The sequence below is a fragment of the Drosophila innubila genome, assembly GCF_004354385.1.
Source record: "Drosophila innubila isolate TH190305 chromosome 2L unlocalized genomic scaffold, UK_Dinn_1.0 4_B_2L, whole genome shotgun sequence".
NCBI lineage: Eukaryota > Metazoa > Arthropoda > Insecta > Diptera > Drosophilidae > Drosophila > Drosophila innubila.
In genome coordinates this window covers 26,309,462-26,327,993 of record NW_022995372.1, presented here as the reverse complement: position 1 = coordinate 26,327,993, position 18,532 = coordinate 26,309,462, and the positions used below count along the sequence as shown (strand labels likewise).

General features: G+C 35.0%; 2 protein-coding genes across 2 annotated transcripts; both read right to left on the bottom strand.

The window, feature by feature from the left end:
• Positions 1-2,403: 2,403 nt before the first annotated feature.
• Positions 2,404-3,776, bottom strand: LOC117781950 (ATPase family AAA domain-containing protein 1). Its single transcript, XM_034618838.1, has one exon. It carries the CDS (start codon positions 3,647-3,649, stop codon positions 2,543-2,545), a length of 1,107 nt encoding a protein of 368 aa, XP_034474729.1. The 5' UTR covers positions 3,650-3,776; the 3' UTR covers positions 2,404-2,542.
• Positions 3,777-9,950: 6,174 nt separating this feature from the next.
• Positions 9,951-11,351, bottom strand: LOC117781949 (COP9 signalosome complex subunit 1). Its single transcript, XM_034618836.1, has one exon. The coding sequence runs from the start codon at positions 11,244-11,246 to the stop codon at positions 10,017-10,019; it is 1,230 nt and encodes a 409-aa protein (XP_034474727.1). The 5' UTR covers positions 11,247-11,351; the 3' UTR covers positions 9,951-10,016.
• Positions 11,352-18,532: the final 7,181 nt, after the last annotated feature.

Genomic DNA, 18,532 nt, shown 5'->3' with positions numbered 1-18,532 from the left:
ATCCACAAAAACCTTACACGAGGTAAAGTCTAGTGAGCATTTCTAGATTTCTGATATCAATTTTGTGATAACAAATTCAGTTTAATCTAAAATTTTAAATAAAATATAAATTAATAAAAAAAAATAAAGCGAAAATTGGCATTGTGCACTGTGAGCAAAAAGAGTGAGCTTCTTTGTACATAAAAATTACTTTTTGCGCAGTGCCGAATGCCAATTTTCGCTTTTTTTTTTTATTAATTTATATTTTATTATAATTTTAGATTAAACTGAATTTTGTTCGTCACAAAATTGATATCAGAAATTTTGGGGCTAGAAATTGCTTCTCACTAGACTTTTACCTCGTGTAGAGGTTTTTTTTATGGGATATCAGAATTTTTGCAATTGCTTTTGCTTTTGACATTGTAACTTTATCATTAATGCAGGCAAATAGTAAAATATATAAATTTAGTTGTTCAACGTATTTCATATTTAAAAAAATTGTATTTCATATTTAAAAAAAATTAATATAAACAAAACTAGGGGCTCCGCCCTGCTCGCTTTTCGCGTTGCTACAGCCGAGCATACTCTACTGTCGGAGACCGTACTTACTATGAAAAACAAAGTTTTTCATACTAAGACTTGGACTTCGCCCGATCGGTGCTATGACAGCTATATGATATCTCACTAAACAAACAAGTTTTTCATACTACAACCTAATTTTGACCCGATCGGTCCTATGATATAGTAGTCCGATTTGAAACAACTTTGGTCAGGATATATAAAACCAAGTTAAATGCATATTGTATCAGTTTGGTTGAGATATCTCATAATACCAAAAAGTTTTTAGTACTAAAATATGATTTTTGACCGATAGAAAAATGTATTTATTCACTTAACAGGTAATATCTTCCAAGCCCCTCAACCAAAATTTATGTTTCATATACCAAAAAACGCGAAATTGTACGTTCTACAACATTATAAAATTTAACAGAAATCGTTAGAGCCGTTTTGTCAAAAATCGCCAAAATGTAAGCTTAAAAACATAATATCACCTGTAAAATGTTACCTGAATACTTTAGAAAAAAAGTTTTAAGGTACGCACAAAAGCACTCAAACATACCTTTTCAATGATATATAGAACATATCTGTAGCTTCTATGGTTTGGAAACTGTTGGAGCTTCAATTTTAGCGGGATTTAGCGTTTTCCCGCTAAACTAGCGGGAAATTGAAAAAGTCGTAAAACAAACATTTCTAGATTTTCAAAGAGGAATAAATACCCATCATTACATCTTAGCTTTTTTAGCGCTTTGATACAAACAGACAAACAGACAAACAAAGAAACTAACTTTTCATTTCATTTTGAAAAGTCCACTAAAAATTTCAAATTTATTTATCTTTTGAACCAGTTAACGGATTTGGGTCATCGAGGTATCAATCGACGCGTATTTTTCATAAAAATTTTAAAAAAATAAATAATTTTACCAAAAAGCCCCAACGGCTCCACAAGCTGCGATCATACAAATTTTTCCCCTCCCACTTACACCCCCGTATCTCATGACCCAGGTGAATTAGAAAAAGTTTTAGTATGCAATTTTGTAAGTTAGGACTAAACCTTTCGATCGGTATATAACTCGATCTGATCGGACAGTCGTAGCAAATTTTCCAACTTAGCTGTATATATTGTTAGTCGCCTTTCGCACCCTACGTGCTGCTTTCGTCACTAACGCGAACTGCCGTCCGCAGTGATCACCATTCTTTGGAAAATTAGTTCACTCCGTCTTCTCAATAAATTCATTACCTTCCTCGACCTCATCTATGATTGTGGCATCAGCCATACTTTGGATAGTGGAGCCTAATGTACATAGATATACCCTCAGAGCCACTCCATGTCTAACCGTCGATAACAGCAATAACTTATCCATAATTGTCCCCATTTACCAAAAACCAAATAAAATATTTTGCACAATGTTTTTTTAATTTTGAGTGAGTCTTCCATCCTGTGAGCGGAAGTAACCATGGCCAAATTTTAAAATAAACTTTATATAGGTCAACATCCTAGGAGTACTGTCATTAAATTTATTTCCTCTAACTCTTATAATATCAGAGATAAAGGTGTTCAAAATAGTGTACTATAATTTGTCACAAATTTCATAGGCTCTAGAAATCATTTTTTTGGGTACCGAGCTAAACACCCTGCTTAACTTATTGTTATAATAACAAATGACTAAAAACTATTGTTATTTTTAAATCTATTCCTTTAGGGGTATTTCATTCTAAGTTTCGTTGAATCTATTGATGACTACATGTCTGCACCTTAAATCTATCTATCTATCGAAATACTGCACTCCTTCCGAACGAGATATAATCCATTCTTTTAAATACCTAGAACATTCTAAAAAAACTCATTTTGAAAAATCAGTAAAATAATAATAATGGAAGCACTTAAATTTAATTTTGAAAAAAAATTCAGACGTTGTGATGGTTCAAATTTGGAACAGAACTTTGTACTACGTAGGCAGGAACAGAAGCTCATTGAACAATCTCGAAATGTGCATTGGACCATTTAGTCGAGATCGAGATTTTTGGCGAGGTATGTGCAGGCGGTTCGCAACTTGGACAGCTTCATGGTGACGAGGGATTTCAGTAGATCATCCATGCTGATGACCAACTCATTTTCATCCAGCTTATGCTCCTCATCGGCATTTCCATCCCCACCCAAAAGACCTCTCACGCGGTAGATACTGGCCTGACGACAGAGTTCCCTCAGATCCGAGCCGGAGTAGCCCGAAGTAAGGCTTGCTAATCTCTTAAGATCCACGGAAGAGTTTAGGTGTTCGTGTCGCAGGATGAGTTGAAGAATGGCCAATCTCTGACGCTCCAGAGGTGGCCCAATGTGAAATTGAGCCGGCATGCGTCGAAGTATAGCCTTGTCCAGATCCTGAGGACGATTCGTGGCTCCGAGCACTAGAACCGAGCAGCTCGAATTGCTGATCAACCCATCCCACAGTATCATGAACTGTGTTTTCATCATGGCCGTCGCCTCGTGATCCCCCGTTGCTCGCACACGCAAGAACGATTCGATCTCATCAATAAATATTATGCAGGGCTGCAATTTGTGGGCCAAGGTAAAGACGGCAGCGGCGAGCTTCTGGGATTCGCCATACCATTTATCCGTGAGCACAGCCACGTCCAGGTTGATGAAACGCATACACGCCTCCTTGGCAATCGCCTTCGCAATGAGCGTCTTCCCACATCCGGGTGGACCATAGAGTAGCACCCCCTTTGGGGGCTTCCACAGCTGCGAGTGCTGGAAGAGATCGCTGTGTCGCACGGGTAGCACAACAGACTCACGCAACTCCTGCACAATGGCATCCAGTCCGGCAATATCCGCCCAGCTCACCTCGATGTCCATGGGAGCGACCAGGTGGGAAGCTATCATCAACTCGTAGCTGTTGAAGTCACTCAGCTTCAGTTTTGAGTCCTTATCTACCATTCCGTAGAGCTTCTTCAGTTGCTTCTGGGCAATCTCTTTGGCTTTCTTCTTGGCCTTGTTGGTCGGGTCCATCGAGTTGATCAGCCACTTGGCACAGAAGTAGGTTACGGCCGCCACGATGCCAATCCTCACCAGCTGTGTCACAATTTGGCATCCTGATATGTGTGCAGCTTCCATTATAAGTTAACAATTAGTTTTTTAAAAATACATGCACAATTATTGCAATTTTAGAATGAGAGCCTGACAGATGACACAAAGTAACACTTACTGCTAAATAAGATCAAACAATATTTAAGGGCAAGTAAACAATTTAATTTTTAGACCCCGTACCTAAAAAATGTACAGGGGTCTATTATTTTTGTTTTAAAAAATATGTGCGTAACAGGCAGAAGGAAGCGTTTTAGACCCTATAAAGTAAATATATATTCTTGATCAGCATCAATAGCCGAGTCGATATAGCAATGTCCGTCTGTCCTGACGACCTGCTGTCCTGAAGTCCTGATGTCAGTATGAACACCTAGATCTCAGAGACTATAAGAGCTAGTACCACCAAACTTGGTATGTAGGTTCTTCATTATTGCAAGCAGATCAAGTTTGTTTCAAAACTCAGCCACGCCCCCTTTATCATCCACAAACTAACAAAAAAAATTGTCACATCCAAATTATTAGAACAATTTAAAAGCTACTGACACAAAACTTAGTATGTGATTCGTCTATATTGCAGGCAGATCAAGTTTGTTTCTTATTTTGGATCGGACCACTATATAAAATCAATTTTTAGTATGAAAAACTGTTTGGTTTTATGAGAAATCTCAACCAAACTGATACAACATGCATATAGCTTGGATTTATATATTCTGACCGAAGTATGTTCAAATCGGACTACTATATCATATAACTGTCATAGGACCAATCGGGCGAAAATCGTAACCAAACTGACGGAATATGCTTTTAAGCTGGTCTTCTACATCCTTAACAGTTCGAATTGGAGCAAGTAGTCGAAAATGTAATACAGCGCACTGCAAGGGCGTCGAGTGAGCTAAGTATTTTTGAATTTTTAGCAGTCTTTGCTTTTTCATAGTAAGTACAGGGTGTCCGACAGTCGAAACATCGAAAAAATCACCATTACTAATGGTGGTAATTTCGTTATCTTGTAAACTTATGTTTTAATTTGATGTTACTAATTTAAAATGTAAATTTTTAAACCTGGTTTCCTAATAGTGTTGTACTTAAATCATTTAATTAATATATGTCGACTGCTCTTAGTTGAAGTAAAATAAATTATTATAAATTAGGTTGGTTACGAAACCTTAACATTTTTGTTCTTAAGACTGTCTTATCTATACAGTACTTAGAGGGATACTGACTTCCATTATAACTGGAAATCGGTTGACCAACTCACAGTTCCATTCCCTAAATTTAATTGTGGAAACACAAATGAATATTTGTTTTGAAAAGTGTAGAAATCTATTTGTCGTATTTTTTGCAGAGTCACAAGTTAGCTGAATTTTTTTAGATGGATCAGTTGAGTCGCTTGCCCAGCTGCGCTTAATTTCTGTTTAACTTTTCCTGTTTGCTCATTTCCTAGTGCTATTCCTGTCCTATCTCTATTCTTATTCTTGTCTGTGCTTCTTGCCAAGCAAAAAGTGTTTCTCTAGTTTAGCATCTTTAAGCGGAAGTCAATGTAACAAAATATAAACTTGTCCAGGCAGCTGCTACTTCTGGTTTTTCTGGGCGTATTGAATGCGTTCAGGGCCAAAAGGATTCGCAGGGCGAATCGTTCAGGAGCTCAAGTATTAACTAAACACTGCAGCAATTTATCTTTCCTCATTCAGTACCTCGACCCGTTCACAAAGTCAACTCCTCCCTTGTCCATGCAGCTCGTCTGGGTCAGTTTTGCTTTAAAGTTTTTTAAGTCACTTACTCCTGCCCTCTTCCCATCTCCGCGGAAGTGGCGGAAGTCGCAGTGCACTGTTGTTCTTCGCTTCCTTCCGCATTACAAAAGAATTACTCAACACAAAATGTCATGCACAAAGTTGGCCAAGATGAGATGTTGCCTGGATATTTGCTAAGTCAGCGTCGACATGGAAGAAAATGCATGAAAATAAAATTAAATGAAAAATAATTTTGAGAGTAAAATAAATATAGGCAAGGCTCCTGGCTTTTTAAACATTATTATATGAGTAAAAAACGAAGGCAAGCAATAAATATTAAGAAAACAGTCGGAAAAGCTTTAGCTCATACCCCGGCTATAGAAATACCCGTTGCATACTTTATAAAACAGCACCTACTGCAGTTCTATTTATCCGATCTGGTTGTGATTAAGTGGGGTCATAGATCAAAATAATAGATAAAAGGAAAAAGACAGATGAAAAGAAAAAAAGTTTAAGCAGGCTACCGTACCCCTCTGATAATTTTTCTTTAAGAAAAATTTCTCTTCTAAATTAGCATTTTCAAATTAAATCTTAGAAAAGGAGTAATCTATTTAAAATTAAATATAAATAAAGTTGCTTTTCAACTAGGAAAAGTTTATTATAATCTAGAATTGATGCAAGCCTGTAAACAAAATTAAAAAAGAATGACCTTATAATAACGAATTCTGCCAAATTCTTTGTACCATTTTTATTCTTCTTATATTTAAGCTCGTTACGAGAAACTTCTTGTCGACTCCTTATGCGTCTCCAGCTACTTTTCAAGAGTTCATAAAAATCACTTCAACTGTGCAATATTTCATGATTTGGCGTCAATCTTTTGAGCGCCCCTCAATAGAATGCACAACGTGGGCCGGATGGGCGAATAGACGTGGCTAAGAACCACCTCCACTGGTCCTGCGCCTTTTCTGAGCTCTTTGTGAGCGCCAAGTTCGCTCGTTCGTTCTACTGAGCATACGAAAATTTAATTATGCTGTATATTTTGGTGTTGCTAAAGCAGATTCCACTACCCGACTTTTGTCACAGTTAGAAAAGAATAATACAAAACAGGAGAAAAATTCTAAAGTTGAGTAAGGTCGACTAAGGGATGCTCTGTTTACAATAAGCTTATGATGTCGCACGTCAGAATTTAATGATTATACCAGAAACCGTAACTGTTATCAGTTTTAAAATACAAACTGCAATCTAACAATTATTTCCATACTTTAAGTTAAAAGTAACGAAGTAACATTTATTCTTCATTTTTATTTGAAGAGTGCAAAATGATAATTAAATATCAATTTTAATTTAGAGTTAATTGCACCACTTGGTTCAAAAAAATATTCAACTTAACATTTATTTTTCTATTTATTAAATAAAAAAATTTTGTAATTTTTAAAAAAATAATTATTTTGCACTTTTTAAATAAAAATTAAAAATTAAAATTAAAAATGATTTTCATTATATACATCGGAAATAGAAGTTTTTGACTGATATCGCTAATTATGACAAAAATATGAATTTTGGTGTATTCCAAGTTATCCTAACTATTTATTTCACATTAATTTATTTAGTTAAAATTTACATTAATAACTCTTATTTACGGCAACTGGCTTATAAATAATCTTCCAAAAAAAAAACCTCTTTACGTCTAGTGACGAAATTCTTTCAAAATTACATTCTGCAACATGCGCAAAAAAGTTGAGCCTTATATTACTTAAAAACTTATTTTTACGCAATGCAGAGTGAAATTATCTTTATAATTTATATATTTCTGTTAAAAATTTATTCAATTTTAGCGAGACTTAGCGTTTTCAAACAAACAAACAAACTGACCTTTCATTTCATTTGAAGAAGTCCCCTAAAATTTTCAAATTTAATTATCTTTTAAACTAGTTGTCGGATTTGGGTGATCGAAGTATTAATCGACGAGTATTTTTAATTTTTAATTTAAAAAAATACAAAATTCTCCCAAAAGGGCCCAACGGCCCCATTAGCTGCAATCATTTAAATTTTGCCCCACCCACTTACACACCCCTATCTTATGAACCAGGTGAGTTAGCAAAAGTTTTTGTTAGTAAGGACTAAACCTTTTAATCGGTATATAACTCGATCTGGTCGTACAGTCGTAGCCATTTTTTCATATAAGCTGATCCGCCGCGACCAAAATCTTACAATTAATCAAAAACTGACATCTTATCAATTTATCTTCCGGAAATGAATTTAACCAACTTTTTTAAACAATATAAACATATATATTTGAATAAATTGAGTTTTTTTTATATTTTTGCCTGTTTTCGGGAAAATTACATTCCAAAATAGTGTGCATGTATCGGTTATTTGATAGAATCTGTCTTTCAACATCAAAAAGTTAATAAAAATGCAAAGCAAACAATTTTAATTCAGTTTTACAATTTTGTTAATTACTTAAAAGTAAGTTTGTATTCATTTGTGCATATATCAATTAAAATTAAGATATTTTTAACCAGTTATGCATATTTAATCAGTTTGGACACGATATCTCATTAAACAAAAAAGTTTTTTATACTAAGACTTGATTTTCGCCCGATCGGTCTTATGACAGCTATATGATATAGTAATCCGATTTAAACCAACTTTGGACAGAATATATAAAACCAAGTTTTATTTATATTCTATCAGTTTGGTTACGATATCTCATAAAACAAAAAAGTATTTAATACTAAGACTTAATTTTCACCCGGTCGGTCCTATGACAGCTATATGATATAGTGGACCGATTTGGACCAAATTCGGTAAGGATGTATAAAACCAAGTCATATGCCTATTGTATCAGTTTGCTATAGATATCACAGAAATCAAAAAAGTTTTTCATATGTTACTAAAACTTGATTTTCGACCGATTGTTCCTATGGGCGCTATATGATATAGTGGTCCGATTCAAAAAAGAAACAAACCTGACCTGCATGCAAGATAGAGGAATCTACATACCAAATTTGGTGTCACTAGCTTTTAAATTGTTCTTATAATTCGGATATGAAATTTTTTTTTTCGATTTGTGGGCGATAAAGTGGGCGTGGCCGAATTTTTAAACAAACTTGATCTCCTTGCAATATAGAGGAACCTACATACCAAGTTTGGTGTCTCTATCTCTAATAGTCTCTGAGATCTAGGCGCTCATACAAACGGACAGACAGACAGACAGACGGACAGACGGACATTGCTATATCGACTCAGATGTTGATGCTGATGAAGAATATACATACTTCATAGGGTCTGCCACGCCTCCTTCTGCCTGTTACGCACATATTCGTTAAAACCAACTCAATAGACCCCTGTACTTATTTTAAGTACGGGGTCTAAAAATGTAACCTTATTTATGAAATAATAATTTTTATAAAGTAACACTGTGTTTAACATCTTACATCTTACATGACCAGCGCAATATATAATTAGTATCTAGGTACTTGTAGGGTTAGGATAAAGAATTTCAATAAAATATAAGAAATAGTAAATAATAATTAAATATTAAAATTAAATGAAGCTTACTGCCTAATAAAACCTCAACCATTATATGTAATATGTATTCTGTAAAATTTTACGGATAAAAAAATAGTTATCATGTTTCTGCTTGGTTAAACAAAAATCAATAGAAAATCATGTGCAGCTTAATTTTTTAAGAGCATCTTCGTAAGTCTGCGAATATCAATTCGCATAAAAAAGCATGAAAATAACACGCTTTTCATAAAAATATTTTGTCCTGTCCCCCGCTCATCATGTAACAACTACCCCCCACCCCACCCATCCCATCATCACCAATTTTTGCATCTACCCATCCCCTTCTTCCGTTTCGCGTTCGTTTTCATAGTTATTGCCTGGCTTACTTTTCACTCTCTGTTAGTGGCAGCAGAAAATACGCGAATGTCTATGTAAATCTACCTTCCCTTTCAGCTAGGAGGACCAACCATTTTCGTTGGCAAGAAAAGTGCCAAAAACTGTAAAAGGTGCGCCAACAAAAAAAAAAATAAAAATAAACAGAAAGTCGCACTGAAAGCTAAAAAACTTTGCATCATAGAGGTTCCTTTCCAGGAGCTTCCACATCCTTTGCTTGACAACTTCGTAGTTTGTTTATTGTTGCTGAAAGTTAGGAATGCAATATTGTGGGGCACTACTAATGAAAATTAATGACATACAGTATTCGCGCGGTATATGAGAACAGAATGTTTAGGATGATAAGTTTTTTTTTTTTAATAATAATGCTTTTTTTGCTCCTTAAAATAAATACATCATAATATTTATTAGAAAATATACAACATCCCTATATATAATATCTCCATGTTATCTTTATCATTACTATCTCTCTCTCTCTCTCTTTCTCTCTCTCTCTCTTTTTTTTATTCTAAGCTATCAAAATATTTATTAGAAAATATACAACAAAATATATAACCAATGCAATCATATCCATAAATATCATATCTCTATGTTATCTTTATACTTACTTTCTTTCTTTTATTTCTTGCCTATCCACTGAACTTCATAGCAACTTCTGTTCAGACTAAAAAATACTAGAATACATCCATACATACTAATTGGTATCACAAATATCTCCTTATGAAATATATATGGTATATTCGAAGCTGAACCAGACAAATTTGTTACACATCATTTTCAGTATAATAATTAGTATCTTTGGCATTCACTTCCACCTCGCTCAGCAATGTGGATGAGCTTTGTTCTTTGAGTATACCACTGTTATGCCGTCTATCCTGAATTCTGGCCATGATCTTGCCATAAAGTGCATCCACATGCGGTGCCAGGTAAACATCCAGCCTTACGTGACCTTCAACTTCATGGAGCAGTTTCACGCACTGATCGACATTGCCGCTAATAAAGTTGGCTAGTAATTCCCACATCTTGTGGGAAAGGGAAAAGAAAGGCTTGAAGGTCTCCGAATTGAGGCAGCCCAACTCCAGCATCTCAAGCTCCAAGGTGGCCAGGCCACACAGACCTGCATAGTACGCCACATCTTGTGGCGCCACAATCTTATCATAGTCATATTGATCGAATGGAGTCAGAAGAAAACAATGTGCCGCCGTCTTGTAGATCTTGAGACCAATGTTAGCCAGACCCGCAGCACAGCTGAGACTAGCGGGAACTTCACGGTCGAGATTCTGAAACCCAGAGGCATATTGTTTGGCCTCGTCAATGTAGCTGAGGACATGCCACCAGTTGGCCATATATATGGAAACCCTGATCAGGTTGCGGAACATATTGATCACATTATCGCTACTGGTGCAATATGGACGAGCTCGGGCATAGAACTTGACGGCCAACTGAAGATTGCCGCTCTTCACATGGTAATCGCCGATCTCCTCGAGAATTCGACGCACATAGCCACTGCCCGAGTTGGACTTCTTAAAGTTGAGCTCTGCATCGAGTTCCTGGAGCAGCAGCGTCGCCTCCATAGTATTGTCCTCCACCCAATAGGAGTCGTAAGGCAACACTTTGTGGGAAGTTCTATTCTCCGGCGTGGACGTACTGCATCTTGGAGATGTCTCACTGACGGAATTGGAAGCAGCCTCCGACAATCGAGCACCACGTTTCACCTCAATGGATAGTGCTTTGTACAGCTCCTCATACATCTTTATATTGTATGTGGTCTTCACATGGTTGATGGCCAGTTTTAGAGCCTCTACTCGCAGCTTGGGACACACTTGGGCAATGAACTTGAGCCGAATCAGTCGAGCAACATCTGTATAGCGTTTTGTGTAGCTGACTAGATGGATTCGAGGTTCCTCAACTATTGGACAATTTGAGCAGACATTAGAGGGCACAAAGTCGCGCTCCTCGTCACTGTACATTTTTGAAACTGAACCAGATATCATCTTGCTGTCGATAGATGAATGATCTATTGCAGCTACAATATCTTTATATTTCTATTTAAATTTTGTTTGTTGAAGATCTAGAAAAATGTGAGTAACTTGCCTAGGATCATACGATCATAGATTAAAAACTAGTCGGCCGGTGCTACAGTCGAGCATACTCGATTGTCGGAGACCCCGTACTTACTATCCAAAATCAGTCACTTCTAAAAACTAAAATATACTTATAGTATATATGCCTTAGAGTCTTTTGTTTAACACTATTTAATAACACTAGTCACACTAATTATCTTATCGCCAAAACAAAATAAGTTTCTAGCTAAGCATTCATATATATAAACATGCGTTTATGCATATTTGGCTATGTTAAGCATAAGTGAAACCTTAACAGAGAATAAATTAAAACTGCATGTTAAACATGCTAAATGTTAAATCAAATAGTAAAATAATTGAAAACCAAAAAAAGACAAATTTACTAAAAACATAAATTTAACCAGTAAATTTATAATAAACATGAAATTAACATAGAATTTTAACTTAACGTTTATATAAATACCAATGTAAAATTATTTAAATGAAATTTTTAAACATGTATTCAATATTAAATGCCAGTATAACATTCATAAATAACAATTTCAATAAATTGTAAAAATTAAAAAAAAAGCTTAAATTCAGCTGGAAAAAATGTTGTTCCCGCCGGGAATCGAACCCGCGACAAAATTGCAAAAATTTTCAAAAGACAAAGGCTCAAAGTGTTGAGCCACTCTCGCACTTACGTCTTTATGCTCCTAAATGGCCATATTGCTTGTTTTAGTGCTCAATTAAAAAGTAAAAGAAATAATTTATATTTTAACATTTAATGTTAAGATTACATTTTAAATAAGCACTGAGTTTGTTTTAATATAAAATGAAATTGAATTCGAACATAAATAAATTAAAATCTTTCGCCCACGGCAGACTCGAACCACGAGCACTGTCCGACTCCGCGACTCAGTACACTGCGCCACCGAAGCTCACGTCTGAATGGACGCCAATTTGTTATATAATATGTTAATATAAATTTTTTGTTTTATCAAGATATTCAAGTTTTAATTACTGCCAACGCGCCATCAACGAATTTAACAGCAAAATTTATTATTTGAATATCTTCGCTATTTACTGTGCGATCAAAATGAAATTTTCAGCAAAAATTTAGGACAATTATATCTTCATCTGTGCAAAATCTGGAATTTCTGGCTTTCAAAATGCTCTTATAATTTGGATATGAAATTTTGAATGTCGATTTGCAGGCGGTTAAGGGGGCGTGGCTGACTTTTGAAACAAACTTGATCTGCCTGCAGTATAGAGGAACCTACATACCAAGTTTGGTGTCTCTAGCCCTTATAGTCTCCGAGATCTAGGTGTTCATACAGACAGACAGACAGACAGACAGACAGACAGACAGACAGACAGACAGACAGACAGACAGACAGACAGACAGACGGACATTGCTATATCGACTCGACTATTGATGCTGATCAAGAATATATATACTTTATAGGGTCTGCCACGCCTCCTTCTACCTGTTACGCACATATTCGGTAAAACAAACCCAATAGACCCCTGTACTTTTTTTAAGTACGGGGTCTAATAACTTTCCTAAGTGTACCCCGTAGCTACTTTCTGGAAAAATTTAATTCCTGCTTAAAATCCGCATCCCAAAATTGGATTATACAGGCCTGTTCCGAATTCCAAACGTTTTCAAAAAGTAAAAACAAAACGAAAACGAACGTTTTACTATTTTCTGTTCCCAATTTCGACCGAAATGGACTTGTTTCGAAAACGTTTTGATAGCAGTAAGTCATCTAGCTTATCAGCTGTTTTAGCAAATGAAGAAGTAGAAGTTACTAAAATAATATAAATTGCTAATTTAAATCTGCAAAATGCCGGTAATTATGGTTATTGGTTGCTTGCATTTTTGCATTACATTATTTTGTCACCAGCTGATTGCCTGGCTTGTGCATATCGTCATGAATTCAAAAATAAAAACATTCAATAGAATATTGAAATTTTTCTCTTATATCCGATTAGAAATACATAAAACTATTTTTGAAAATTAGTTTTAAAGAATTCATGTTAAATATAGAACAGCTCGGCTTAGTCATTGCCGCTCGATTTTGTTTTGTATGCAATATATTATAGATGTTTATAAAAAAATCCTTTAAAATATACTTCAACTTTAAACAGTTCAACGGTTCTAAATATGTTAAGGTTTATTTAAATTTTCAGTTAATTGTTTTAGGGAATTATTTTAATGCTTTATGAAGCATTTACTTTTGATTCCGCTCACTCAACAGCACACGTTTTGAAAACGACAATTCTTGTCAGCAATAAAGTTTTCCATACTAAGACATTCATTACAATCGGGCCTGTTCCGAATTCCGAAAACGAGTGGAATTGCCGCAAATCGAGTTGATTGCTGTTCCGATTTCCGCAAATCGACAAGAATTGTCGTTTTCAAAACGTGTGCTGTTGAGTGAGCGGAATCAAAAGTAAATGCTACAAAAAGCATCAAAATAATTCCCTAAAACAATAAACTGAAAATTTAAATAAGCCTTAACATATTTAGAACCGTTTAACATCACTACTTCAACTGTTTAAAGTTGAAGAGTATTTTAAAAGAATTTTTTTTTAAACATCTATAAAATATTGCATACAAAAAAAAAACCTGCGGCAATGACTAAACCGAGCAGTTCTAAATTCCACATTACTTTTTGTTATCGATACTAACTCTCGCAATCGAAAGCTGCTAGAGTTACTTCAATTTATAAATAAAATTCTAACAACGAAATTTTAGTCAAATTTAGCTTCTATGTGCATGAAATTGACATGAAATATTTAAATTAATTTTCAAAAATAGTTTTAAGTAATTCTAATCGGATTTAAGAGAAAAATTGAGGATTGAATGTTATTATTTTTTAATTCATGACAACTCTGGTTGGCATGCACAAGCCAAGCAATCAGCTGGTAACAAAAAAAATGGATTCCAAAAATGCAAGCAACCAATAACCATAATAGCCGGCATTTTGCAGAATTAAATTAGATATATTATTAGATATATTATTATATTATTTTAGCAACTTCTACTTTCTAAACAGCTGATGCGGTCGATGACTTACTGCTATCGAAACGTTTTCGAAACCGAGTTCGAAAAGTAAAAACAAGTCCATTTCGGTCGGAATCGGGAACTGCAAATAGTAAATGTTCGTTTTTGTTTTGTTCTTACTTTTTGAAAACGTTCGGAATTCGGAATAGGCCTGATTGTGTCAGATTGGTTAAGATATTTCAAAAAACCAAGAAGTTTTTCATACTAAAACTTAATTTCTTACCTATCGTTCCCATGGCAGCCATATGATATAGAGGTCCGATCCAAAAATAACAACATTTCAAGTTTGAAGTCTGTTGCTCTCATGACTGAGATCGACTCGTTCAAACAGACGGACAGACAGACGGACATGGCTAAATTGACGAGGCTATTGATTCCAAACAAGAATATATATATTTTTTGGGATCTGATACGCCTCCTTCTGCCTGTTATATACATTCTGCCAAACACTTTATACCTTTTTTTTTGCCATTTTAATGGGCACTGTGTATAAAAAATAAGACATTTGAGGCTTAAAATCAGAAATAACTTGAAAGGAAAGGCAATTGACCGTTTTGTGATATTAATTGTGGTTAGTTAAACAAAATTTAGTTTTTATCAGGCCAAGCAGCTCTTATATAAAATGTAAATTTTCAGCTTCACATATCGCGAAAATACAAAATGAGATAAATTGATATGTGGGGAAATGTAAAATAACTTTAATCTTATAAAAAGTTACTATTACTTGTCTCAGATGTATAAAACTTAGTAAGAACATTTGTATCGGATGATGTAATAAGACATGACAATCCAATTTTGATTAAATTTATCAAGGATTCTTGAAATGAAACAAATAAATGAATAGTTCAGCTGTCATCGCATCAATAAGATGACGTTTATGCAATCTGACCGCCAGGTGGCGTGACAACTTGCAATTGCATGTGTCACAATAGTCTAAAATTGAAGGAATTCTCATGTATCTGCAGATGGGATAACTTACAATGCTCACAACCAAATTCCATTACGTAGATACAAATCAGATTGCCAAATGGCTGCTGAATGGGGTTTGGGTCATGGCAATGGAATGAGCATGGATAGTTGGCTACAAATATGCAAAAATCAAATTACCAGGAGTTGAAAAATCGCAGACATCAGAGACACATAAATCAGAGGGCGGCAACTTCAAAAAGGCCAAAACGAAACCAAAGAAATTGTTACCGCTATTTAACGGTTTATTGATGCGTCACTTTAGCTGAATTTATTGGCCTGGTCGTTGGCCATTTTCATTCTCCTTCTTCCCCATTTTCTGTCGCTCTCTCTCTCATTCTTTCTTTTTCAGCTTCTGTGGAAATGGAAATGCAAAAAGTGAAACTTGAAAAACGTGCAAAACGCTTGAAATTGATTTGACTTGGTTGTATTTGGTTACCTAGGTAGCCATTTCTCAAAATGGAAACTGTCAGACATCGCTTTACGAGATGTTGATTCCATTTCCTGTTCCCACCTGAAATAAATAGTCCGAAAGATGAAAGAAATTTTATCAACAATTGCCAAAACTAGCAGTGAATTTGATTTTAATGATTCTTGTGAAGAATTGATATTTAATTATTGGTTTTTATGTAACATTATAGTGAGTTCACACTGGGGCACATTGTGGCATCATATTCTCTGACATGACATTTTCTGTCGGAGACCCTTACTTACTATAGTAAAAACTAATAATGGAAAAAATTAAAAAATATTTAGCTAGCTTAAATGCATATTCTATCAGATTGTTTACAATGACTCATAAAACATAAAAGATTTTCATACTAATAGCCTATTTCCACGACAGCACATTTGGCTCATTCGACGCCATTTTCATCATTTCGCCGATATGTGGACTTCATTTCAGTACAAAATCCGAATGATCATTTTGGCTCATTCATAATGAATGAGCCGATTTTTAGTCATTCGACCCTGTGAATTTCAGTATTTTTTTATCTAACACGCGATGTTTATCGATAAACTCTTAAAAAAAAGCAATTATCACCTTAACCAGCTGTTTTCATCAATAAAATCGGTAGGCATTAAATTTGCGCCAATTATAATATCATAATAAATAATAAAATGTTACTGTCTGCTTTTTATAATTTGTGCACAGAAGTCGAACAGCTGCTTTGCTTTGGGTGTCTTAACAGTTTCACATTTGGTCGTGGAAAGCCAAATATGAGGCGCATTCAAATGTGAGCAAATGTGGCAAATGTGAGTGGTCGTGGAAATAGCCTATACGACTTGATTTTCGCCCGATCGGTCCTATGACAGCTATATGATATAGTGGACCGATGTAAACCAACATTAGACACGATAATAAGACCAAGTTTTATGTATATTCTATAAGTTTGGTTACGATATCTCATAAAACAAAAAAAAGTTTTTCATTCTAAGACTTGATTTTCACCCGATCGGTCTTATGACAGCTGTATGATATAGTGGTCCGATTTGAACCAACTTTAGACAAGATGTATAGAACCAAGTTTAATGCATATTCTATAAGTTTGGTTACGATATCTTTTTAAACAAAAAAGTTTTTCATACTAAGACTTGATTTTCACCCGATCGATCCTATGGGCGCTATATGATATAGAATTGATATATGAATTGTAAATTCTGACAAAATTCAAATGAAAATCTTGGCAGCTTGAATTTTACTGCTTGAAAAAGTAGCATCTCTGCTTGCCGTAGATGAACCCGAATTGAATATTGGACGTCCTCCTTTTTGCTAATGGATCCTTGAAGAGGGGCTCAGCTGCTCAGAGGGGTTACTTCGATTTCATCTCCGACTACTAGCAGTGAAAGAATAAAGCTCCAATATTTTCAGTGAATTCTGTTTGATCTGCCAGTGTAAGACATTTTCCCAAATGGATGAAATAGACAACTTTTACAACAATTATTCTTCCTGTACCTACACTTGTTTTTAAGGATGTATTTTTGTGCTACAATAACAAAATAACTGTTTTACAAACTTTCACACAAAGTAAGCTAAATGCATACAGAGCCATATATGGCTTACCATTTTTATACCCTTTCCTTAAAAAATAAGTAAAAGGGTATATTGTGTTCGTTGGAATGTCTGTATCAGGAAGAAGGAGACATCTCCAACCCCATAAAGTGCATATATTCTTGATCAGCATCAACAGCCGAGTGTGTCTGTCCGTCTGCCCGTCCGTCCGTCCGTGTGAGCGCCTAGATCTCAGAGATTATAAGAGATGGAGATACCAAACTTTCATTCACAGACTCTAAATGCGTTTGATTAGGTAAAGTTTTTTTAAATTTAAGCCACTCCCACCTCCGCGCCGGTAAGTCGCGAAAAACCGAATTTTCGCCTGTATAAACAAAAGGATCTCAGAGACTATAAGAGATAGAGTAACCAAATTTCTATATACCCCACGCAGATCAAGTTTGTTTTAAATTTAAGCCACGCCCCTCCGTCCCCGCAAATCGCGGAAAACCACCACACCCACAGTTTTTAAGATAATACGTTTTTCTATTAGCATTACCTACTATCCCACTGAATCGCATCAAGATCGGACAAGTAGAACGTCAGTTATGGCGATTTAATATTTTCTAAGTAATACAAGTAATTTCTATAAAGTTATTTTATATATATATTGAAATAAGTAAAGGGTATCCTATGGTCGGGACCTCGACTATAGCCTTTCCGACTAGTTTTTTTCTAATGCATAGAGAGACATATATGGAGTCGGCAGTTTTGCATAAAATAGTGCATATGAGGCTTACCTCACAGTCAAATTATATGTTTTTATAAAAGAAAACTTTATTTTCTTTTAGAAAAAAAAAAATTTTTTGTTCAACAAAATGTTTGGTGAAAATTTCATTCGACATTCAACAAAATTCACTTTCGTACATCCACGTGAGACGCATTAACATAACTTTTCCATTTGATTCCAATAGGAAGCAGTGCAAAGATAATGGCCAACAAAAATCTACTTCACTTAAGTACCATTTTAACTAAAATAAATTTCGTTAAAAATGAAAAGTCATACATGGCACTATATGCGGTAGAGGGGTAATTCGGCGATTTCATTAATTATGTTTTTTTATCAATTCTTGTGTTTTGGAATGGATTATTTTGTTCTTTTGTGCACATTTTATAAATTAAAAATTA

Excerpts from the sequence above, each read along its gene's own strand:
- LOC117781950 (XM_034618838.1), bottom strand. The coding sequence starts at position 3,649 with ATGGAAGCTGCACACATATCAGGATGCCAAATTGTGACACAGCTGGTG.
- LOC117781949 (XM_034618836.1), bottom strand. The coding sequence starts at position 11,246 with ATGATATCTGGTTCAGTTTCAAAAATGTACAGTGACGAGGAGCGCGAC.